Source organism: Lissotriton vulgaris, unplaced genomic scaffold (genome assembly GCF_964263255.1).
Source record: "Lissotriton vulgaris unplaced genomic scaffold, aLisVul1.2 SCAFFOLD_749, whole genome shotgun sequence".
In the NCBI taxonomy this organism is placed as follows: Eukaryota; Metazoa; Chordata; class Amphibia; order Caudata; family Salamandridae; genus Lissotriton; species Lissotriton vulgaris.
This window is the reverse complement of record NW_028245947.1, coordinates 24150-50488: the sequence shown is the minus strand read 5'-3', so window position 1 is coordinate 50488 and position 26339 is coordinate 24150. Positions and strand designations below refer to the sequence as shown.

Below are 26339 nucleotides of genomic sequence, written 5' to 3'. Positions count from 1 at the left end.
GCTATCTTTTGAACGTCAAGTCAGCAGGACCGTTTCCACCTGCTGTGGTATTATTAGGATTCTGAGAAAGATTGCTCATTATTTCTCTCCTGGTGCGAGGAAGCAAGTCACTGTTGCTCTCGTTTCCTCGAGACTTGATTATTGCAATGCACTTTACTCAGGTATAAATAAGAACCTTATTCAGCGCTTACAGACTGTTCAAAATGCGGCGGCCAGAATGGTTCTTAATCTCCCCAGATTCTCCTCAGCCTCCTCAGCCAGAAAGAGCCTACACTGGCTTCCCATCCAAGTAAGGATCTCGTTTAAGATCCTGTGTCTCGCCCACGGGGCTCTGTATGGGTCAGGATCTGAGGGCATTAGGTCCCTCTTACAGGCTTACTCTCCGATCTTCCAGTAAAAAACTTCTGGCAATCCCTCGATTTCGCAAAGTGAGGTGGGAGGGAGAGCCTTCGCTTCCCTGGCGCCTAGGTTGTGGAATACTCTTCCACCTGATTTGTCCGGACAACCCTCTATTACGCTTTTTCGCAAAGCACTTAAAACCTGGCTGTTAATAGAGGCGTACCTGTAATTCTTGCTCTAGAAAAATTTACCAGCTGTCCGATCTTTCAGGTGCCTTGATGCCCCTGGGCTAAGTTGCACATTATAAGACCCCCATTCATTCATTCATTCGTTCATTCATTCATTCATTCATTCACTCATTCACTCCAAACCCTAATGTCCACCATTGTTTTAAAGCGCTTTGACACCTCGTCAGGGGTAGTAAGTGCTATATAAATGCAATTACAATACAATAAACCTCACTAAAGTCACATTATAGCCAGATCCAGGTTAGGTTCCATCACCAACAAGTATCAACAGAGGGAGGTAGAGTATGGAGATAGGATTCTCACTCCACGGGCACTGATATTTAAACAAGAAGAATCCTACTCAGGGTGTACACCTTAGGGAATGGGGGACACCCAGTGTTGTGTTTAATACCCCTCACACACCAACAGGCCCCTTGGTGTCATGCTTCATCATCGGGGTCTTCGCACCCCGCTGGAGGGATGCGGCGTGCTACGACCAGCGGCTGCGCGGGAGCACTAGAGTGGTTGACTATGTGTGGTGTGTGTTATGTGCTTGTGCTGGGGTATATGGGAGAATGTGAGTGAAGGGTGTGGTGAGGATTAAAAAGACACCTGGCCAGTAGGTTGTAAGAAAAATTTATTCGAAAACTCTGGCTGGTGCTATTAAAATAAGTGCAAGGCGAGGTTAGTAGTCTTGATTATGGACTTTACCTCTGGTGTGCGTCAACATGTTTCGGAACTCAGTGTTCCTTCTTCAGGACGGGTGCACAACTTCCCAACCCTACTCACGTGTGTTTTTTAGTAAAAAAATGTTTAGCGGAGTATAGCAGGGAGGAAAGAGGCCTACTTTGGCGGACTTTATTAGGAGTCCACCTACCTACCCTGGCTTTCTGGACATGCTCGTAAGGCAGAACATGACAGTCTAAATGAGACATGCAACTGCATGATCCCGACAAACCGCTGTAGGCACACTATAGCCTAGTCTCTCACTGTAACTATTTTTCACTTTTTTCTAAAAATTTAGTAAACAACATTTTTTTACTAAAAAACACACGTGAGTAGGGTTGGGAAGTTGTGCACCCGTCCTGAAGAAGGAACACTGAGTTCCGAAACATGTTGACGCACACCAGAGGTAAAGTCCATAATCAAGACTACTAACCTCGCCTTGCACTTATTTTAATAGCACCAGCCAGAGTTTTCGAATAAATTTTTCTTACAACCTACTGGCCAGGTGTCTTTTTAATCCTCACCACACCCTTCACTCACATTCTCCCATATACCCCAGCACAAGCACATAACACACACCACACATAGTCAACCACTCTAGTGCTCCCGCGCAGCCGCTGGTCGTAGCACGCCGCATCCCTCCAGCGGGGTGCGAAGACCCCGATGATGAAGCATGACACCAAGGGGCCTGTTGGTGTGTGAGGGGTATTAAACACAACACTGGGTGTCCCCCATTCCCTAAGGTGTACACCCTGAGTAGGTTCCATCACCCCAAACTTCTGATGACCTATTACCCACACACCTACTTCACCCGATCACCGGAACTCTATTACCTCCAAACTCCCTGCCAAATCTCATCAAACTCTGTCCAATGCCCTATCACCCCTTGCCCGCCCTATAGGTCATCACCTGTCCGCCCCTCCTATGGCCATCGCCCCCCTTCCTTTGTCACATGGCTCCCCCCCCTCCCCCCCCCTCCCCCCCCCCCCTCACAGCGGCCTGTTCTTTGTTTCATAATTTCTCTCTTTAGTCTCCCAAACTCAGAGGAACTGGGAGGGGCAGAGCTCGGGTCCCTTAAACTCGACTGTAAAGGCCTGGAGCGGCAGCTCTGGCAGTGGCTGGGTGTGACGGCAGGGGCCATCGATTCCCCGTCAATCGCCTCCAGCAGGTGAAGCAGGAATCTTTAGAGTGCATGAGAGGAAGGAAGTGCCAGCGGGCAGCTGGTCCCCATCCATTCCCCCCCCCCCCCTCCCGCGCACCTCCCCTGGCGCGAGCTCCCGGACCCTTCATCCATCACTTCCTCCCTGCCCCTCCTTCTAAGCGCGGACCGCGTGGTCCTTGCTCTGCATGCTGGAGGAGCGTGGAGAGTGGATGGAGAGAGGCGGGAGGAGGGGCCGTGCGAGTCGCAGCCTTCCGAGCTCCGGTGTCCTTTCATCACACAGAGGTGCATGCCGTGGCCACTGGAAGCACTTGACTACCCGGACAGCCCATCAAAAAGAAGTGCGCCCTCCCGTGGATGGACGGATGAAACCAAGAGTCCTTCATGCCTGTCGAAGTCCTGTCCCCTCCCCAGCAGGTGAAGCCAGTGCGATTCTTCTGGAGTGTGCGTGATGCTCCCAAAAGTTGAGTCCTGTGAACCACTGGACGGCATCTGCATCTCAACCTCAAGGCTTTACAGGAGCCCCCTCTGTCTGCTTTGAGGCCGTTCTCCACAGCAATGACATGTTTTGATTGCACAGCAGAGGTCTCCTTCAGCGCCTAGAGTCCTCCTAGTCTCTGGGGATGGCACTCACGAACATTAGCCACAGCACAGAAGAGGCAGTCCAGGACCTTCAGAGCCTGGTACGGCTGAGCCTGGGAGCCAAGGTGGGCATCACGCTGACCTATGGGGCGCTCTTCGTGTGCGGGGTGCTGGGGAACACCTTGGTGATCCGGGTCATCCGGAAGATGAGGGCCCGTTGTCTCATCCAGGCCTCCGTCAGCCAGCACCTCTGCAGCCTGGCCTGCTCCGACCTCCTGGTGCTACTGGTGGGCATCCCGACGGAACTCTACAGCATCATCTGGGGCCCCTACCCCTGGCCCAGCGGCACAGTGGGCTGCAAGGGCTTCTACGCGCTCTGGGAGGTGTCAAGCTACGCCACCATCTTCAACATCCTGGCATTCAGCTGCGAGCGTTACCTGGTGACCTGCCACCCATTCCAGGTCAAGCTGATGCCCAGCTCGCGCACCCGGAGGCTGGTGGCACTGGTGTGGGCCCTGGCCGTGCTGGCTGCCCTGCCCACCCTCTTCACCATGGGCCTGGAGGACGCCTACCTGCCCTTCCACCGGGCCGGGGAGCCGCTGCGGGCCCCGCTCTGGATCTGCACCAACCTGCTGGCCCAGGAGCACCTCTTCGCCATCGCCGTCTTCGTGTCCTTCGGGCTGTACGTGCTGGTGCTGCTGGCCGTGGCGGTGACCTGCCGGCGGATGATGCTGGCCCTGCAGCGCAGCCGCGCCGGCTCCATCTGTGTGCGGAGCCCCGCCGGCCAGGTGCTGGCCACGTGCCGGAGGCCGGGCAAGACTTGTATCCGCAGGCAGAACGTCCTCATGCTGGGTGAGTGGCAGCTCCGGGAGGCCACCCTTCCCTCTTCAGCTCCTTTTCCATCCATGTCACCGAATGTGTCAAAGAGAGAGTAGAGCAGGCAGAGGAGAGCACGAAGAGAGCAGGCAGAGGAGAAGAGGAGAGGAGGTAGAGGAGAGCAGGCAGAGGAGAAGAGGAGAGCAGGCAGAGGAGAAAAGGAGAAGAGGAAAGGAGATAGAAGAGAGCAGGCAGAGGAGAAGAGGAGAGCAGGCAGAGGAGAAAAGGAGAAGAGGAGAGGAGGTAGAAGAGAGCAGGCAGAGGAGAAGAGGAGAGCAGGCAGAGGAGATCAGGAGAGCAAGAGGAGAGCAGGCAGAGGAGAAGAGGCGAGGAGGTAGAGGAGAGCAGGCAGAGGAGAAGAGGAGAGCAGGCAGAGGAAAAGAGGAGAGCAGGCAGAGGAGAATTGGAGAAGAGGAGAGGAGGTAGAAGAGAGCAGACAGAGGAGAAGAGGAGAGCAGAGCAGGCAGAGGAGAAGAGGAGAGCAGGCAGAAGAGAGCAGGCAGAGGAGAAGAGGAGAGGAGGTAGAGGAGAGCCGCTCTCCTGCTAGGGTGACCAACCGTCCGTAAATTTCACGGACAGTCCGTAAATTGGACCTCACGTCCGTTGTCAGTGAGGATCCTTCCTTTTAAACGGACGCCTTTTGTCCGTAATTTTGGCCATCACAGGGAGCAGCACTGCTCCCTGCGAGAAGCCTCGAGCCCCTTGATGCTGGCGCCTCGCACTCCTCCTCGGAGCACTAGAGCAGCCCCACCCGCCCATTGTCATTCTGTATGGGGTTGATGATTGCCACATACAGAATGACAATGGGCCGTCTCGAGTGTTACTGCATGTGGTGGGCATCCTCCTGCCTTGGTCTAGGGCAGCGCATTTTGTTAGATGAAAGGAATGTGCAAACACGCACAGGCTGCCACAGAATCCAGTTCAAAGAAGCTGGTGAAAAAAGTTGAAAAGTAGGGGCCCGGTGAAAAAAGTTGAAAAGAAGGGGCCCGGTGAAAAAAGTTGAAAAGAAGGGGCCCGGGCTAGAGTTCTTTCAGTCTCATCATTTTAGCAAAGTGCAGTTTCAATATTATATTGAACAAAGCCATGGTTGCTGCATTTTTATTTTATGCATCTAACAACCACTGACAAAGCCAATACTTCTGGCTTGTTGTAGGTGTAACGTTACTTGTGTTATATATCTGGAAATTCTGGATACAATGACAGAAGAGGCAAAATACCAGTCCGGTGCACACTATGCTAAACACAGATTTTTAGCTTAGTTGTTTTAAGCCCCGCCCTTAATTACATCAAACACCCCCTTTTGAGAGACGCCCCCCCTTTTTTTTCATCCCGCTTAAGCCTTGAAAACAACACCATGTCACAGTCACCTCATGCCTGGCCCTGTGCATCATGGATGACTCATGACTTCCACTTTTTCAGATTGCCTATGTGCAGGGGCATAGTGAACCCTCCCCACCCCCACACCTTGCTTTAGAAACTACAGCAAGTGTGACATTTTTGATGGGCCTCTTCTGTTTGGAACTCTGCAGATGAAGGTTCAGCTCATAATTAATATGAAAAGGTTGGCGAGTAAGTGAAGGAATGGATGGATGGATTGGTGGATGGATGGATTGGTGAATGGATGATTGAAAAGGTGAATAGATGGATAATGGGCCGATGGATGGATGAGTGAAAGGGTGGATGATCGGTGAGTGAATGGGTGGATGGATGAGTGAAACGATGGATGAGTGATAAGGTCAATGGATGGATTCACAAGTGGATGAGTAGATGGATAAGTGGGTGGATGAATGGAAGGAAGGATGGTTAAGTGAAAGGGTCGATGGAGAGAGAAAGGGAGGATGGATTGATGACTGAAAAGGTGAATGGGTGAAAGGATGAGTGACTGGATGAATGAGTAAGTGAAAGGATAGCTGGATGGGTGAAAGGGTAAATGGCTGGATGGAAGAGTGAATGGATTAGTGTACGGATGGATAGGGTGAAAAGGTGGAGGGATGGATGAGTGAAATGATAGCTGAAAGGATACACAATATATAGGTTTGCAAATGGATGAATATGTTTGGATATAAATGGGATTACTTATATACTATAGCGCGATCTCCTTTGATGTGTCTGTGAAGCCTACCTTTTGTCCCGAAGATTTGTCCTGAATTTTGACCCCCTGTCCTGAATTTTTGTCCTGAATTTTGACCCTTTGTCCTGAATTTTTACACTCACCGTCCTGAATTTGCACCCATGACAGTTGGTCACCCTAGGAGAGCAGGCAGTGGAGAAGAGGAGAGCAGGCAGAGGAGAAGAGGAGAGCAAGAGTAGAGCTGGCAGAGGAGAAGAGTAGAGCAGGCAGAGGAGAAGAGGAGAGCAAGAGGAGAGCAGGCAGAGGAGAAGAGGAGAGGAGGTAGAAGATAGCAGGCAGAGGAGAAGAGTAGAGTAGGCAGAGAAGCAAAAGCTAGAAGTGGGCAAATGCGCCCGCTGAGTGCCAATAACAGAGGGTTTCCTAGAAAACATCAGAGCGTGCGCCATCCATGTTCCATTCAACATGTTGCGACGAGGGCACGTGAGGCAGGGTTATGAGGGCATGTGAGTGGGGCAGTGTGCACAGGCGAATCGGGAGGTGAGGGTAGGTGGAGTAGGGCACGTGACGGAGAACATATGAAGTAGGCCAGTGAGGGTAGGTGGAGCACTATAGGGCAGTGAGAGCTGATAGGACAGTAAAGTAAGTGCGGGTGGGCAGTATGGCGAGTGCAGAGAAGGTAGAGTGGGGGTAAACGGAGCAGTGAGAGCAGACGAGACAAGACAGGAAGTGGAGAGGAGACACACAGCGAGGGCTGGTGAGTCATGGCAGTGAGTGAGTGCATGTGAGAATAAGTGAATGAAGGTGAGAGGGGTGACTGCAGGTGGGAAAAGGCAATGTGATAAGGTGAGACAGAAAGTGCGTTGAAACTGGGGAACATTTGGGATAGGGAGGTAAGAGCTGCCGAGACGGTTGTAGGAATAGGTGAGAAAGCACAGCGAGGGAAGGCGAAGCAGGACAGTGAGAGGCAGTGAACGTAGTTGCGGTAGGATGGGTAGTGTAAAAGTGAGACAGGGCAGTGGGAGCAATGGGATAGTGAGGTGAGACAGGGAGAGTGGAGATGAGGCAGGACAGTGAGTGCAGGTGAGACCGGAAGTGAGAGCGGTGACTGTAGTTGCGGTAGAATGGAGTAGTGTACATAAGGCAGGGCAGTCAGAGAAGGGATATAGTGGGGTCAGGTGAGAAAGGAAGTTAGTGCAGGTGAGTTAAAATAGTGAGTGTAGGCGAGGCAGGACAGTGAGAGCAGGTGAACACGATATTGAGTGCAGGGGAGGAAGGACAGTGAGTGCAGGCGAGGCAAGACAGCTAGTGCAGGTGAGGCAGGACAGTGAGAGCAGGTGAGACAGGAAGTGAGTGCAGGTCAGGCAGGACAGTTGATGCAGGTGAAGCAGTTCAGTGAGAGCATGGAGATAGTAGGGTCAGGTGAGACAGGGAGTGAGTGCAGGTGAGTTAGGACAGTGAGTTCAGGCGAGGCAGGACAGTGAGTGCAGGTGAGGCAGGATAGTGAGTGCAGGTGAGGCAGGACAGTGAGTTCAGGCGAGGCAGGACAGTGAGTGCAGGTGAGGCAGGACAGTGAGAGCACGGAGATAGTAGGGTCAGGTGAGACAGGAAGTGAGTGCAGGTAAGTTAGGACAGTGAGTTCAGGTGAGGCAGGACAGTGAATGCCTTTGAGGCAGGACAACAAGTGTCGTTGAGGCAGGGTACAAAGAACTGCGGAGACAACTCGACCAGTGCAGTGATGTCCTAGGAGTGGACTGTCCCTGAGCATAAGACACCAGGGTTTTTCTCAGCAGTGGGCGCCAGATATGTTCCTGAGCACGGGACTCTCTGGGTTTTCCTGCGCACTCAGTTTTCGGGTTTTCTAGACACTGCTTGTCTTTAGTGCTACTATGCAGTGAACACTGGGTATTCTGGATCACTGGACATTGGGGTATTCAAGGCACTGCTTGTCGTTAGTGCTACTATGCAGTGAACACTGGGTATTCTGGATCACTGGACATTGGGGTATTCAAGACACTACTTGCCTTTAGTGTTACCATACAGTGAACAATGGGTTTTCGGGATCACTGGACATTGGGGTATTCAAGGCACTGCTTGTCTTTAGTGCTACTATGCAGTGAACACTGGGTATTCTGGATCACTGGACATTGGGGTATTCAAGACACTGTTTGTCTTTAGTCTTACTAATCAGTGAACACTGGTTATTCTGGATCACTGGACATTGGGGTATTCAAGGCACTGCTTGCCTTTAGTGCTACTATGCAGTGAATACTAGATATTCTGGATCACTGGACATTGGTGTATTCAAGACACTGCTTGTCTCTAGTGTTACTATGCAGTGAGCACTGGGTATTCTGGATCACTGGATATTGGGCTATTCAAGGCACTGCTTGTCTTTAGTTTTACTATGCAGTGAACACTGGGTATTCTGGATCACTGGTCATTGGGGTATTCAAGGCACTGCTTGTCTTTAGTGTTACTATGCAGTGAACACTGGGTATTCTGGATCACTGGACATTGGGGTATTCAAGGCACTGCTTGTCTTTAGCGCTACTATGCAGTGAACACTGGGTATTCTGGATCACTGGACATTGTGGTATTCAAGACACTGCTTGTCTTTAGTGCTACTATGCAGTGAACACTGGGTATTCTGGATTAATGGCCATTGGGGTATTCAAGGCACTGCTTGTCTTTAGTGCTACTATGCAGTGAACACTGGGTATTCTGGATTAATGGCCATTGGGGTATTCAAGGCACTGCTTGTCTTTAGTGCTACTATGCAGTGAACACTGGGTATTCTGGATTAATGGCCATTGGGGTATTCAAGGCACTGCTTGTCTTTAGTGCTACTATGCAGTGAACACTGGGTATTCTGGATCACTGGACATTGGGGTATTCAAGACACTGCTTGTCTTTAGTATTACTATACAGTGAACACTGGGTACTCCAGATCAGTGGACATTGGGGTATTCAAGGCACTGCTTGTTTTAGTGCTACTATGCAGTGAACACTGGGTATTCTGGATCACTGGACATTGGGGTATTCAAGGCACTGCTTGTCTTTAGTGCTACTATGCAGTGAACACTGGGTATTCTGGATCACTGGACATTGGGGTATTCAAGACACTGCTTGTCTTTAGTGTTACTATGCAGTGAACACTGGGTATTCTGGATCACTGGATATTGGGGTATTCAAGGCACTGCTTGTCTTTAGTGCTACTATGCAGAGAACACTGGGTATTCTGGATCACTGGACATTGGGGTATTCAAAGCACTGCTTGTCTTTAGTGCTACTATGCAGTGAACACTGGTTATTCTGGATCACTGGGCATTGAGGCGTTCAAGACACTGCTTGTCTTTAGTATTACTATACAGTGAACACTGGGTATTCCGGATCAGTGGACATTGGGCCGATCAAGACACTGCTTCTGCTTGTCTTTAGTAATACTGCACATTGAACGCCCAGGTACTCCTAAGCACCGGACATTTGGGTGTTCAGGACACTCATGTTTAGTATTACTATGCAGAGTACACCCGTATGCCGAATCACTGGACATGGGTGTTCAATCATTGGTTGTTTTTAGTGTTACTATGCAGTGAACACTGTGTATTCCGGATCACTGTACATTGGGGTATTCAAGACACTTCTTCTCTTTAGTGTTACTATACAGAGACACCCGGTATGCCCACTCACTGGACATTGGGGTGTTCAATCACTGGTTGTCTTTAGCAGTATTATACAGTGAACACTGGACATTCCTGAGCACTGGGCATTGAGGCTTTCAAGACACAGCTTGTTTTCAGTGCTACTATGCAGTGAACACTGGGTTTTCTGGATCACTGGACATTTGGGTATTCAAGACACTGCTCGTCTTTAGTGTTACTATGCAATGGACACTGGGTATATCTGTGCGCTGGTACTGAGGCATTCAAGACCCTGCCTGCCTTTAGTGTTACTATGCAGTGAACACTGGGTATTCCGGATCACTGGACATTGGTGTATTCAAGACACTGCTTGTCTTTAGTGTTACTATGCAGTAAACACTGGGTATTCCGGATCACTGGACATTGGGCCGATCAAGACACTGTTTCTGCTTGTCTTTAATAATATTGCACATTGAACACCCAGGTATTCTGACTGAGCACTGGGCATTTGGGTGTTCAGGACACTAGTGTTTAGTATTACTATGCAGAGACACCCGGAATGCCGAATCACTGGACATGGGTGTTCAATCATTGGTTGTCTTTAGCATTATTATACAGTGAACACTGGATATTCCTGAGCGCTGGGCATTGAGGCTTTCAAGACACTGCTTGTCTTTAGTGTTACTATGCAGTGAACACTGTGTTTTCCGGATCACTGGACATTGGGGTATTCAAGACACTGTTTGTCTTTAGTATTACAATACAGTGAACTCTGGGTATTCCGGATCACTGGACATTGGGGTATTCAATGCACTGCTTGTCTTTAGTGTTACTGTGCAGTGAACACAGGGTATTTTGGATCACTGGACATTGAGTATTTTAAGACACTGCTTGTCTTTAGTATTACTATACAGTGAACGCTGGGTTTTCCGGATCACTGAACATTGGGGTATTCAAGACACTGCTTGCCTTTGGTGTTACTATGCAATGAACACTGGGTATTCCTGATCACTGGACATTGAGGCATTCTAGATGCTGCTTGTCTTTAGTATTAACTGTATTACTATACAGTGAACACTGGATATTCCTGAACACTGGGCATTGAGGCTTTAACGACACTGATTGTCTTTAGTATTACTCTACAGTGAACACTGGGTATTCCGGATCACTGGACATTGGGCCGATCGAGACACTGTTTCTGCTTGTCTTTAGTAATACTGCACATTGAACACCCAGGTATAGTGACTGAGCACCTGGCATTTGGGTGTTCAGGACACTTGTGTTTAGTATTACTATGTAGAGACACCCGGTATACTGAATCACTGGACATGGGTGTTCAATCAATGGTTGTCTTTAGCATTATTATACAGTGAACACTGGATATTCCTGAGCGCTGGGCATTGAGGCTTTCAAGACACTACTTGTCTTTAGTGCTACTATGCAGTGAACACTGGGTTTTCCAGATCACTGAACATTGGGGTATTTAAGACACTGCTTGTCTTTAGTGTTACTATGCAATGGACACTGGGTATATCTGTGCGCTGGTACTGAGGCATTCAAGACCCTGCCTGCCTTTAGTGTTACTATGCAGTGAACACTGGGTATTCCGGATCACTGGACATTGGGGTATTCAAGACACTGCTTGTCTTTAGTGTTACTATGTAGTAAACACTGGGTATTCCGGATCACTGGACATTGGGCCGATCAAGACACTGTTTCTGCTTGTCTTTAATAATATTGCACATTGAACACCCAGGTATTCTGACTGAGCACTGGGCGTTTGGGTGTTCAGGACACTAGTGTTTAGTAATACTATGCAGAGACACCCGGAATGCTGAATCACTGGACATGTGTGTTCAATCATTGGTTGTCTTTAGCATTATTATACAGTGAACACTGGATATTCCTGAGCGCTGGGCATTGAGGCTTTCAAGACACTGCTTGTCTTTAGTATTACTATGCAGTGAACACTGTGTTTTCCGGATCACTGGACATTGGGGTATTCAAGGCACTGCTTGTCTTTAGTGTTACTGTGCAGTGAACACAGGGTATTTTGGATCACTGGACATTGAGTATTTTAAGACACTGCTTGTCTTTAGTATTACTATACAGTGAACGCTGGGTTTTCCGGATCACTGAACATTGGGGTATTCAAGACACTGCTTGCCTTTAGTGTTACTATGCAATGAACACTGGGTATTCCTGATCACTGGACATTGAGGCATTCTAGATGCTGCTTGTCTTTAGTATTAACTGTATTACTATACAGTGAACACTGGATATTCCTGAGCACTGGGCATTGAGGCTTTAAAGACACTGATTGTCTTTAGTATTACTCTACAGTGAACACTGGGTATTCCGGATCACTGGACATTGGGCCGATCGAGACACTGTTTCTGCTTGTCTTTAGTAATACTGCACATTGAACACCCAGGTATAGTGACTGAGCACCTGGCATTTGGGTGTTCAGGACACTTGTGTTTAGTATTACTATGTAGAGACACCCGGTATACTGAATCACTGGACATGGGTGTTCAATCAATGGTTGTCTTTAGCATTATTATACAGTGAACACTGGATATTCCTGAGCGCTGGGCATTGAGGCTTTCAAGACACTACTTGTCTTTAGTGCTACTATGCAGTGAACACTGGGTTTTCCAGATCACTGAACATTGGGGTATTTAAGACACTACTTGTCTTTAGTGTTACTATGCAATGAACACTGGGTATTCCTGATCACTGGACATTGAGGCATTCTAGATACTGCTTGTCTTTAGTATTAACTGTATTACTATACAGTGAACACTGGATATTCCTGAGCACTGGGCTTTGAGGCTTTCAAGACACTGCTTGTCTTTAGTATTACTATACAGTGAACACTAGGTATTCCGGATCTCTGGACATTGGGGTATTCAAGACATGGCTTGTCTTTAGTGTTACTGTGCAATTAACACTGGGTATTCCTGTGCGCTAACACCGAGGCATTCCAGACACTACTTGCCTTTAGTGTTACCATGCAATGAACACTGGGTATTCTGGATCACTGGACATTGGGGTATTCAAGGCACTGCTTGTCTTTAGTGTTACTATGCAGTGAACACTGGGTATTCTAGATCACTGGACATTGGGGTATTCAATACACTGCTTGTCGCTAGTGTTACTATGCAGTGAACATTGGGTATTCTGGATCACTGGGCATTGGGGAATTCAAGACACTGCTTGTATTTAGTGATACTATGCAGTGAATACAGGGTATTCTGGATCACTGGACATTGGGGTATTCAAGACACTGCTTGTCTTTAGTGTTACTATGCAGTGAACACTGGGTATTCTGGATCACTGGACAATGGGGTAATCAAGGCACTGCTTGCCTTTAGTGTTACTATGCAGTGAACACTGGGTATTCTGGATCTCTGGACATTGGGTTATTCTAGGCACTGCTTGTCTTTAGTGCTACTATGCAGTGAACACTGGGTATTCTGAATCACTCGACATTGGGGTATTCAAGACACTGCTTGTCTTTAGTGTTACTATGAAGTGAACACTGGGTATTCTGGATCACTGGACATTGGGGTATTCAAGGCACTGCTTGTCCTAAGTGTTACTGTACAATGAACACTCCGGTATTTCTTATCACTGAACACTTTTTGTTCACCAGCACTGACTGTACACCTGATCACTGTACACTGGTATTATTTAAGGGCACTTGGCACAGGGAGATTGTACGTCTGAGCACAAGGGGTATTTCTGCGCAGTGCACACCAGGACAGGGTTATTCCTACATGCTGGGCACTGGGGATGGTTCCGGGTACTAGCGCTAGACACATTGCGGGAAACTAGATGCCGGGTTTCCTAAGTACTAGACACTTGGGATGTCCAACAACACGAAGTGTACTTCTGAACACAGGAGACTGAGATTATGTCTGATCACTCGACAGTTGGTTATTCCTCAGTACTGAGTATTTTTGGGCCCTGCACACTGAGATACCTTCCTGAGCACTAGGACATCGTAATGTTCCCTGAAGTCATTCTTGGGTATTCCAGTGCATTGGAGACTGGAGAATTCCGGTGCATTGGAGTCTGGAATGTTCCGGTGCATTGTAATCTGGAGTATTCTGGTGCACTGTAGACTGGAGTATTCCAGTGCATTGGACACCAGGTTATTCCAGTGCACTGTAGTCTGGAGTATTCTGGTGCACTGGACACCAGGTTATTCCTGTGCATTGGTGACTGGTGTATTCCAGTGCATTGGTGACTGGTGTATTCCGATGCATTGGAGTTTGGGGTATACTGGTTCACTGGAGACAGGAGTATTCCCGTTCACTGGTCACTGGAGTATTCCAGTGCATTGGAGACTGGAGAATTCCGGTGCACTGGACACCAGGTTATTACTGAGCACTGGACATTGAGGCATTCAAGACACTGCTTGTCTTTAGTGTTACTATTCAATGGACACTGGGCATATCTGTGCGCTGGTACCGAGGCATTCAAGACCCTGCCTGCCTTTAGTGTTACTATGGAGTGAACACTGGGTATTCCAGATCACTGGACATTGGGCCGATCAAGACACTGTTTCTGCTTGTCTTTAATAATATCGGCGCCGGGAAACCCTTTTTGGGTAGCTGTGCGTCTTATAAGTGTAAAAAATAAAAATAAAAATATTGCACATTGAACACCCAGGTATTCTGACTGAGCACTGGGCATTTGGGTGTTCAGGACACTAGTGTTTAGTATTACTATGGAGAGACACCCAGTATACCGAATCACTGGACATGGGTGTTCAATCATTGGTTGTCTTTAGCATGATTATTCAGTGAACACTGGATATTCCTGAGCTCTGGGCATTGAGGCTTTCAAGGCACTGCTTGTCTTTAGTATTACTCTACAGTGAACACTGGGTATCCCAGATCACTGGACACTGGGGCATTCAAGACACTGCTTGTCTTTAGTGTTACTATGCAATGGACACTGGGTATATCTGTGCGCTGGTACCGAGGCATTCAAGACCCTGCCTGCCTTTAGTGTTACTATGGAGTGAACACTGGGTATTCCCGATCACTGGACATTGGGCCGATCAAGACACTGTTTCTGCTTGTCTTTAATAATATCGGCGCCGGGAAACCCTCTTTGGGTAGCTGTGCGTCTTATAAGTGTAAAAAATAAAAATAAAAATATTGCACATTGAACACCCAGGTATTCTGACTGAGCACTGGGCATTTGGGTGTTCAGGACACTAGTGTTTAGTATTACTATGGAGAGACACCCAGTATACCGAATCACTGGACATGGGTGTTCAATCATTGGTTGTCTTTAGCATGATTATTCAGTGAACACTGGATATTCCTGAGCTCCGGGCATTGAGGCTTTCAAGGCACTGCTTGTCTTTAGTGTTACTATGCAGTGAACACTGTGTATTCCGGATCACTGGACATTGGGGTATTCAAGACACTGTTTGTCTTTAGTGTTACTATACAGTGAACACTAGATATTCCAGATCACTGGGCATTGGGGTATTCAAGGCACTGCTTGTCTTTAGTGTTACTATACAGTGAACACTAGATATTCCAGATCACTGGGCATTGGGGTATTCAAGGCACTGCTTGTCTTTAGTGTTACTATGCCGTGAACACTGGGTATTCTGGATCACTGGACATTGAGGATTTTAAGACACTGCTTGTCTTTAGTATTACTATACAGTGAACGCTGGGTTTTCCGGATCACTGAACATTGGGGTATGCAAGACACTGCTTGTCTTTAGTGTTACTATGCAATGAACACTGGGTATTCCTGATCATTGGACATTGAGGCATTCTAGATGCTGCTTGTCTTTAGTATTAACTGTATTACTATACAGTGAACACTGGATATTCCTGAGCACTGGGTATTGAGGCTTTCAAGACACTGATTGTCTTTAGTATTACTCTACAGTGAACACTGGGTATTCCGGATCACTGGACATTGGGCCGATCGAGACACTGTTTCTGCTTGTCTTTAGTAATACTGCACATTGAACACCCAGGTATTTTGACTGAGCACTGGGCATTTGGGTGTTCAGGACACTTGTATTTAGTATTACTATGTAGAGACAACCGGTATACCGAATCACTGGACATGGGTGTTCAATCAATGGTTGTCTTTAGCATTATTATACAATGAACACTGGATATTCCTGAGCGCTGGGCATTGAGTCTTTCAAGACACTACTTGTCTTTAGTGCTACTATGCAGTGAACACTGGGTTTTCCGGATCACTGAACATTGGGGTATTCAAGACACTGCTTGTCTTTATTGTTACTATGCAATGAACACTGGGTATTCCTGATCACTGGACATTGAGGCATTCTAGATACTGCTTGTCTTTAGTATTAACTGTATTACTATACAGTGAACACTGGATATTCCTGAGCACTGGGCATTGAGGCTTTCAAGACACTGCTTGTCTTTAGTATTACTATACAGTGAACACTAGGTATTCCGGATCACTGGACACTGGGGTATTCAAGACACTGCTTGTCTTTAGTGTTACTGTGCAATTAACACTGTGCGCTGACATTGAGGCATTCAAGACACTATTTGCCTTTAGTGTTACCATGCAATGAACACTGGGTATTCTTGATCACAAGACGTTGGGTTATTCAAGGCCCTGCTTGTCTTTAGTGTTACTATGCAGTGAACACTGGGTATTCTGGATCACTGGACATTGGGGTATTCAAGGCACTGCTTGTCTTTAGTGTTCCTATGCAGTGAACACTGGGTATTCTGGATCACTGGACATTGGGGTATTCAAGGCACTGCTTGTCTTTAGTGTTACTATGCAGTGAACACTGGGTATTCTGGATCACTGGACATTGGGGTATTCAAGGCACTGCTTGTCTTTAGTGTTACTATGCAGTGAACACTGGGTATTCTGGATCACTGGACATTGGGGTATTCAAGGCACTGCTTGTCTTTAGTGTTCCTATGCAATGAACACTGGGTATTCCTGATCACTGGACATTGAGGCATTCTAGATACTGCTTGTCTTTAGTATTAACTGTATTACTATACAGTGAACACTGGATATTCCTGAGCACTGGGCATTGAGGCTTTCAAGACACTGCTTGTCTTTAGTATTACTATACAGTGAACACTAGGTATTCCGGATCACTGGACACTGGGGTATTCAAGACACTGCTTGTCTTTAGTGTTACTGTGCAATTAACACTGTGCGCTGACATTGAGGCATTCAAGACACTATTTGCCTTTAGTGTTACCATGCAATGAACACTGGGTATTCTTGATCACGAGACGTTGGGTTATTCAAGGCACTGCTTGTCTTTAGTGTTACTATGCAGTGAACACTGGGTATTCTGGATCACTGGACATTGGGGTATTCAAGGCACTGCTTGTCTTTAGTGTTACTATGCAGTGAACACTGGGTATTCTGGATCACTGGACATTGGGGTATTCAAGGCACTGCTTGTCTTTAGTGTTACTATGCAGTGAACACTGGGTATTCTTGATCACTAGATGTTGGGTTATTCAAGGCACTGCTTGTCTTTAGTGTTACTATGCAGTGAACACTGGGTATTCTGGATCACTGGACATTGGGGTATTGAAGACACTGCTTGTCGTTAGTGTTACTATGCAGTGAACACTGGGTATTCTGGATCACTGGACATTGGGGTATTCAAGGCACTGCTTGTCTTTAGTGTTCCTATGCAGTGAACACTGGGTATTCTGGATCACTGGGCATTGGTGTATTCAAGACACTGCTTGTCTTTAGTGTTACTATGCAGTGAATACAGGGTATTCTGGATCACTGGATATGTTAAGTTATGTTACATGTTATGTTACGTGGCATTTATAAAGCGCAAACTATAATTCCGAAAGGAGCATCCTGGCGTTATAGGACATAGGGTGAGTACTGTAAGGAGGCACTAGATTGCATTGAGCACATAAGGGTCTGTTAGATTGAATATCCAAGTTTTAAGTCTCTTCCTGAAGAGGGACTCAGTGGGCAACATTCTCAGGGCATTAGGCATGGCATTCCACGCTTTGGAGGCCAGATCATTGAGTGTTTTGCCACCCTTCCTTTTAAGAAGAAATTTCGGGGTATTCGCAAGGTTCTGTCCTGCTGACCTCAGAGCTCTGGTTGGGTTATAGCGAGTGAATCTATTTATTAAGTACTATGTCCAATATTGTTTAGTGCTCTAAAAATGGTCAATAAGATTTTAAAAAGAATTCTTTTATGAATCAGGAGCCAATGCAGGGTTCTAAGCGCTTTAGATGCTGAGGATTTTCTGTGCAGTTTGAGAACCAGCCGTGCGGCTGCGTGTTGAACACTCTGTAATTTCTTCAGTTTGTTTTTTTGCTCCTGCCATCAGCCCATTGCAGTAGTCAAGTCGTGAAAGTATCAAAGAGACTGCAACAGATTTTCTAGCATCAATAGGCAAGAAGTCGAACAATTTCTTCAAAGATTTTATGGTATTAAAGCAGCAGCCAGCTAGATTTCTAACATGAGGGTCGAAAGATAATGAGGAATCATAAAGAACACCCAGATTCCTTGCCGACTCGACCGCAGTAGGCGGGGGAGTAGTGCCCTCAGGCCACCATTTGCTAGGACAAAACTCAACAGTTTTCCATATGGGCAACATTTCCGTTTTGCTTGAGTTACATTTAAGGTGGTTGTTATCCATCCACCTAAAGATCTCAGTCAAGCAAATTTGGAAATTTAATTCGGCACTATTAGAATTTTTTTCCAAGGAAACAATCAATTGCGTGTCATCAGCGTATGAAGTAACACATATATCATATGACTCGATAAGGGAAATGAGGGGCATCATATAAAAATTAAAAAGGAGAGGACTCAGAATCGAGCCCTGGGGTACTCCTGCATTGATTTTTTTTCCTTAGAGAGAAAAGAGCCCAGTGATATAACTTGGGTTCTTTCCGAAAGGAACAAACTGATCCAGTCAAGGGCGTTATCAGTAATGCCATTGCCTCTCAATCTGTCGATGAGTATGTCGTGGGAGATCGTATTGAACGCCGCTGATAGGTCAAGTAATATCAAGACGGCTTCCTTTCCCTCGTCTTGCAAGAATTTAATGGAATCTGCCAATTCCATAAGAGCCGTTTCCATTGAGTGCTTGGGACGGAACCCGGATTGTTGATGATGCAAGATGTTATTCAGCTTCACGAAATTAGAGAGTTCTTGGTGTACTATGGCTTCCGTTATCTTACCAAGAACTGGTAAGAGAGAGATGGGGCGTAGGTTCGATAGGTCATTGGGGTATTCAAGACACTGCTTGTCTTTAGTGTTACTATGCAGTGAACACTGGGTATTCTGGATCACTGGACATTGGGGTATTCAAGGCACTGCTTGTCTTTAGTGTTACTATGCAGTGAACGTTGGGTATTCTGGATCTCTGGACATTGGGGTATTCAAGGCACTGCTTGTTTTCAGTGTTACTAATCAGTGAACACTGGGTATTCCAGGTCTTTGGACATTGAGGCGTTCAAGACACTGCTTGTCTTTAGTGTTACTATGCAGTGAATACTGTGTATTCCTGAGCACTGGACATTGGGGTATTCAAGACACTGCTTGTCTTTAGTGTTACTATGCACTGAACACTGTGTATTCATGTGCACTGGACATTGAGGCTTTCAAGACACTGCTTGTCTTTAGTGTTACTATGCAGTGTACACTGGGTATTCCGGGTCACTGGACATCGAGGTATTCAAAACACTGCTTGTCTTTAGTATTATTATGCAGTGAACACTGGGTATCCCGGATCACTGGATATTGAGGCTTTCAAGACACTGCTTGTCTTCTTTGTTACTATGCAATGCACACTGGGTATTCCACGTCTCTGTACATTGAGGCTTTCAAGACACTGCTTGTCTTTAGTGTTACTAATCAGTGAACACTGGGTATTCCAGGTCTCTGGCCATTGAGGCTTTCAAGACACTGCTTGTCTTTAGTGTTACTATGCAGTGAACACTGTGTATTCATGAGCACTGGGCATCGAGGCTTTCAAGACACTGCTTGTCTTTAGTGTTACTATGCAGTGTACACTGGGTATTCCGGGTCACTGGACATTGAGGTATTCAAGACACTGCTTGTCTTTAGTATTAATATGCAGTGAACACTGGGTATCCCGGATCACTGGACATTGAGGTATCCAAGACACTGCTTGTCTTTAGTAATATTATGCAGTGAACATTGGGAATTCCTGAGCACTGGACATTGAGGCTATCTAGACACTGCTTGTCTTTAGTGTTACTGTACAGTGAACACTGTGTATTCCGGATCACTGGACATTGAAGCTTTCAAGACACTGCTTGTCTTTAGTGTTACTGTACAGTGAACACTAGGTATTCCTGAGCACTAGACATTGAGGCTTTCAAGACTACTTGTCTTTAGTGTTACTGTACAGTGAACACTGGGTATTCTGGATCACTGGACATTGAGGCTTTCAAGACACTGCTTGTCTTTAGTGTTACTATGCAGTGAATACTGTGTATTCTTGAGCACTGGACATTGGGGTATTCAAGACACTGCTTGTCTTTAGTGTTACTATGCAGTGAACATTGTGTATTCATGAGCACTGGACATTGAGGCTTTCAAGACGTCTTGTCTTTAGTGTTACTATGCAGTGTACACTGGGTATTCTGGGCCACTGGACATCGAGGTATTCAATACACAGCTTGTCTTTAGTATTATTATGCAGTGAACACTGGGTATCCCGGATCACTGGATATTGAGGCTTTCAAGACACTGCTTGTCTTCTTTGTTACTATGCAATGTACACTGGGTATTCCAGGTCTCTGTACATTGAGGCTTTCAAGACACTGCTTGTCTTTAGTGTTACTAATCAGTGAACACTGGGTATTCCAGGTCTCTGGACACTGAGGCTTTCAAGACACTGCTTGTCTTTAGTGTTACTATGCAGTGAACACTGTGTATTCATGAGCACTGGACATTGAGGCTTTCAAGACACTGCTTGTCTTTAGTGTTACTATGCAGTGTACACTGGGTATTCCGGGTCACTGGGCATTGAGGTATTCAAGACACTGCTTGTCTTTAGTATTAATATGCAGTGAACACTGGGTATCCCAGATCACTGGACTTTGAGGTATCCAAGACACTGCTTGTCTTTAGTAATATTATGCAGTGAACATTGGGTATTCCTGAGCACTGGACATTGAGGCTTTCTAGACACTGCTTGTCTTTAGTGTTACTGTATAGTGAACACTGTGTATTCCGGATCACTGGACATTGAAGCTTTCAAGACACTGCTTGTCTTTAGTGTTACTGTACAGTGAACACTGGGTATTCCTGAGCACTAGATATTAAGGCTTTCAAGACTAGTTGTCTTTAGTGTTACTGTACAGTGAACACTGGGTATTCTGGATCACTGGACATTGAGGCTTTCAAGACACTGCTTGTCTTTAGTATTACTATACAGTGAACACTGGGTATTCCGGATCACTGGACATTGGGGTATTCAAGGCACTGCTTGTCTTTAGTGTTACTATGCAGTGAACACTGGGTACTCTAAATCACTGGACATTGGGGTATTCAAGACACTGCTTGTCTGTAGTAATATTATGCAGTGGGCACTGGGTAATCCGGATCACTGGACAATGGGATATTCAAGGCACTGCTTGTCTTTAGTGTTACTGTACAGTGAACAATGGGTATTCTGGATCACTGGATATTGAGGCCTTCAAGACACTGCTTGTCCTAAGTGTTACTGTACAATGAACATTCCGGTATTTCTTATCACTGAACACTTTTTGTTCACCAGCACTGACTGTACACCTGATCACTGCACACTGGTATTTTTTAAGGGCACTTGGCACAGGGAGATTGTACGTCTGAGCACAAGGGGCATTTCTGCGCAGTGCACACTAGGACAGGGTTATTCCTACATGCTGGGCACTGGGGAGGGTTCCCGGTACTAGCGCTAGATGCATTGCCGGAAACAAGACGCCGGGTTTCCTAAGTACTAGACACTTGGGATGTCCAACAACACAAAGTGTACTTCTGAACACAGGAGATTGAGATTATGTCTGATCACTGGACAGTTGGTTATTCCTCAGTACTGAGTATTTTTGGGCCCTGCCCACTGAGATACCTCCCTGAGCACTAGGACATCGTAATGTTCCCTGAAGTCATTCTTGGGTGTTCCAGTGCATTGGAGACTGGAGAATTCCGGTGCATTGGAGTCTGGAATATTCCGGTGCATTGTAGTCTGGAGTATTCTGGTGCACTGTAGACTGGAGTATTCCAGTGCATCGGACACCAGGTTATTTCAGTGCACTGTAGTCTGGAGTGTTCTGGTGCACTGGACACCAGGTTATTCCAGTGCATTGGTGACTGGTGTATTCCAGTGCATTGTTGACTGGAGTATTCCGATGCATTGGAGTCTGGGTATACTGGTTCACTGGAGACATGAGTATTCTGGTGCACTGGTCACTGGAGTATTCCAGTGCATTGGAGACTGGAGAATTCCAGTGCACTGGACACCAGGTTATTCCAGTGCACTGGAGACTGGAGAATTCCGGCGCACTGTAGACTGGAGTATTGTGGTGCACCAGAGACTGAAGTATTCCGGTGCATTGGAGTCTGGAGTATTCTGGTGCACTAGAGATAGGAGTATTCTGATGCACTGGACACTGGTGTATTCCAGTGCATTGGAGACTGGAGAATTCCGGTGCACTGGAGATAGGAGTATTCTGGTGCACTGGACACTGGGGTATTCCAGTGCATTGGAGACTGGAGAATTCCGGTGCACTGGACACCAGGTTATTCCAGTGCACTGGAGACTGGAGAATTCCGGCTCACTGTAGACTGGAGTATTGTGGTGCACCAGAGACTGAAGTATTCCGGTGCATTGGAGTCTGGAGTATTCTGGTGCACTAGAGATAGGAGTATTCTGGTGCACTGGACACTGGGGTATTCCAGTGCATTGGAGACTGGAGAATTCCGGTGCATTGGAGTCTGGAGTATTCCGGTGCATTGTAGTCTGGAGTATTCTGGTGCACTGTAGACTGGAGTATTCCAGTGCATTGGACACCAGGTTATTCCAGTGCACTGTAGTCTGGAGTATTCTGGTGCACTGGACACCAGGTTATTCCAGTGCATTGGTGACTGGTGTATTCCAGTGCATTGGTGACTGGTGTATTCCGATGCATTGGAGTCTGGGGTATACTGGTTCACTGGAGACAGGAGAATTCTGGGGGAATGGTCACTGGAGTATTCCAGTGCATTGGAGACTGGAGAATTCCGGTGCACTGGACACCAGGTTATTCCAGTGCACTGGAGACTGGAGAATTCCGGCTCACTGTAGACTGGAGTATTGTGGTGCACCAGAGACTGAAGTATTCCGGTGCAGTGGAGTCTGGAGTATTCTCGTGCACTGGAGATAGGAGTATTCTGATGCACTGGACACTAGTGTATTCCAGTGCATTGGAGACTGGTGAATTCCGGTGCATTGGAGTCTGGAGTATTCCAATACATCGGAGTCTGGAGCCATCCGGTGCACTGGACACCCGGGCATTCCTGTACACGGGACACTGAGCTCTATCTGAGCAGTGGCACTAGCATATTCCCGAGCTCCACTCTGGTTGTTTCCCAGAGCACTAGATAGTGGGGCTTTTTGAGCAGTGGGCACTGGGGGTGATCTCAAGGACTGGCACTGGACCTACGTCTACACATTGGGCACTAGGGTATTTACCTGATCACTCGACTGAGAGCTATGTACAGGAGGGGTACTGTTTGGCACTGAACATTGTAGGGTTTTCTGACAATTTCCCGAGAGGTGGACACAGTGGGAAGTGTACTGAGCAGGGAACGGGTGTGGTGGGGGTTCTGTGAACAGGACGGGGAGATCAAACAGCACTGGGGACATTTCTGAGCCCTGGGTACGGAGGAGGACGGGTACTGTGGGTGTTTCTGAGCACTTGTCACTCGTGCATTTGCGGAGAGTGGTTCGGGTGGTGTTCCTGAACACAGGGCACCCCTTGCATTGGACACTGGGGGGTACTTCTGAGCACCTAGACAAGAGTAGTGACTCGTGGATTGGAATAGGGTGCCCACCTGAGCAATGGACAGAAGAGGAATTCTAGCCTCCACGGTCCTCGCTCAGTACTGTCTCCATGGAAACCAGCCCAATCAAGGCATATTGCTCCCTGCACCCCTAGAGAGCTTGACTTCTCCCATCACTGGTTAATCTGTGCATGCTAGCCCACCTATGCTCCCTTACTCCCCTGCCTTTACCCTCACCTGTCAATCAACGCATTCCTAGCTCAGCGTGGGTCCCCTGATGGCTTGCCTAGGTTTCCAAACCCCACTAGACCATCTATGTTGCACACCTCCTCATAAGCACGCTCAGAGACCTCAGTGTGGAATGAATTCTCTGCAGTGTGCTGGGCCGGCGCCAATAGTTTGTATATTCATGAATGATGGTGGGACTGGGAAAGTTGGTTCTTGCTATCATAAGCTTTTAATGTCCTTCACCCTACCCTTTCATTTCCCAGGCTGCATCGTTGGCGCACTGGCTGTGTGCTGGGTTCCGTTCCAGGCCCGACGTCTAATGATGGTGCTGCGCTCCAAGAGCCAATGGACGGAAGGCTACTACCGCTCCTACATCACACTCCAGCCAATCACCAACTCCTTCTACTACCTGAGCTCCAGCATCAACCCTCTGCTATACAACCTGACCTCCCTGCAGTTCCGCAGGGCCTTCAGGCACCACCTCAACCCTTGTGCCAGCCCTCAGTGGAAGCAGAGCTCCCCAAACAGCTCCCTCAGGCAACAGGAATCCCTGGACCTGCAGAGCCTGGAGCGCCCCTCCCGAAGCGGAAATCTGGGACACGTAGTCGGTCAAAACCTTAATATAACTGCACCAGTTCAATAGATACTACATTTCAAATGGCAATATGAAAATATTCAATGACCATTGTACAATGTAAGAACATTTGAAGTTGAATCCCAATGTGTAATTAAGTATTTCATTTATAATTGGAATACTATGCCACAGTATGCTATGCGAAGCTAAATTTAACCTTTGCAACACACCAGGGAAGAGCAATTTAGGGTGTTGAAGAAGTCTAATTATACAGTTGTTAACAACTCCCTCCTTTGTTATCCTATTGAAGAATATGTGGCAGTAACAAGGAAATTCATTCATAGATTAGCTGAATTTGAAGTAAGCCTATTTGCTTAATGTTCCTATGAAAATGATTGCACTTGGATAATACCTAGAGTCAACGTGGATGGCTTTTAGCACCCAGGTAGGAAAAGACTGAAATAACCTACAATATCTTTCACTGTATACTCTATATCTTGCAGATGACCACTTCACTCCCAAAGCTGTCCGAAACATGCCAAAAAAGTACTGTTATCTTCTATTATATACATTGAAAGTTCACAGAGACCTGGTGCGATAAAACACATCTATCACTATTTGTTTTTGCTAAAAGATCCTAAATTAGTATGATAACATTGTAATGTTCATTGATCTCTGATGTCTGTGCATAGCACCATACGATTTGTCTTTTTTATGAAGTCACACTGTAAAACACAAGACTTTGTATGAAATAAAGATGGATATTTTCTTAATTGAATGTTTATGTAGGTTTATAAGAGATAAAGACTTTGAAAAATGAAATCATCAATTTCTATTGAGTAAATAATGACAACAATGCTATGGCATGACTGATTAATCGCATAAACACACAAACCTTTGGAATTATCCAAGGGAGGTAACTAGAGGCTACAGGGTTTTCAGGGTGAGCTGGCTTCCAAACCTATCAAATGCACACACAAAAGAAGCTACACTGAAATATTAGTCACTTAATTTAGTCACTTGTACCCGTATCCCTGCAAAGCACTAAGTAAATAGAGTGCTGAGCATTTCAAAAAATGTTAAGGACTGTCCTCACACACCACCAGGTGTCATGCTTCATCATAGGCAGTCCTCGCTCTCTAAAAACCAGGTTTGATAGAGAGCGGGCCTACACCTGGAGACAGGGAGGCACTTCTAATAATCTAAGTGGGGGCCCGTGAAGTAGTGACTTAAAAGCCAATGTATTACCCCCAAATTACATTTAATCGCAGAGTATTACTTGGGTTTAGAATGTGGGGATTAAGGGAACTATTACCCCATCACGACCCTTATCGCCAACATGTTTCTGCCATTGGCCCAGGTGGGTCCGCGACATTCATCAGGACGGACATTGGCCTCCTATCTTACCAATTTAGTTCTAGATGTTACCACTATGTTAGGGTGACCTGTGCCAATCTCTAACTAAAATTGGTATTCTTTTATACCCCCATATAGGGTCCTAATTGCCCCATGGGAAGAGGATAAAGGGACCCCAGTAGTCACACTTGCCTCAAGGTGCTTCCCTCACCGTCGACCTAAAGATGTCCACTCCTCTTCCCCTACGATGATTGATTCATTATCTTCATAAAATCTTTATTCAGTCAAAGAAAGCAGCCATAAAAGTGCAACATACATTACAATAACAAATATAAATAAGACACAGAACACAATTGTATTAAGACAGCATAAAATGCAGAGTAAAAGCAGAATTAAAAGCTCGATATCAGCTATATACACAAGATCATCAGTCAAGCTATGATGCCAAGTCTGCCCATCGAAAGCTCGACACCGCAAGTCAAACATATTCGTTGGGGAGCAATTATAGATACATAAGAGAGAGCGT

General features: G+C 46.6%; 1 protein-coding gene across 1 annotated transcript; it reads left to right on the top strand.

Moving 5' to 3' along the window:
* Positions 1 to 2774: 2774 nt before the first annotated feature.
* LOC147666213 (G protein-coupled receptor 39-like) lies at positions 2775 to 25185 on the top strand. Its single transcript, XM_086949206.1, has 2 exons — positions 2775 to 3885; positions 24147 to 25185. The coding sequence occupies exons 1-2, from the start codon at positions 3075 to 3077 to the stop codon at positions 24524 to 24526; spliced, it is 1191 nt and encodes a 396-aa protein (XP_086805332.1). The 5' UTR covers positions 2775 to 3074; the 3' UTR covers positions 24527 to 25185.
* The last annotated feature ends 1154 nt before the right edge of the window (positions 25186 to 26339 follow it).

Excerpts from the sequence above, each read along its gene's own strand:
- LOC147666213 (XM_086949206.1), top strand. The coding sequence starts at position 3,075 with ATGGCACTCACGAACATTAGCCACAGCACAGAAGAGGCAGTCCAGGAC. Across the intron at positions 3,886-24,146 it reads GCAGAACGTCCTCATGCTGG|GCTGCATCGTTGGCGCACTG; the intron begins GTGAGTGGCAGC and ends TTCATTTCCCAG.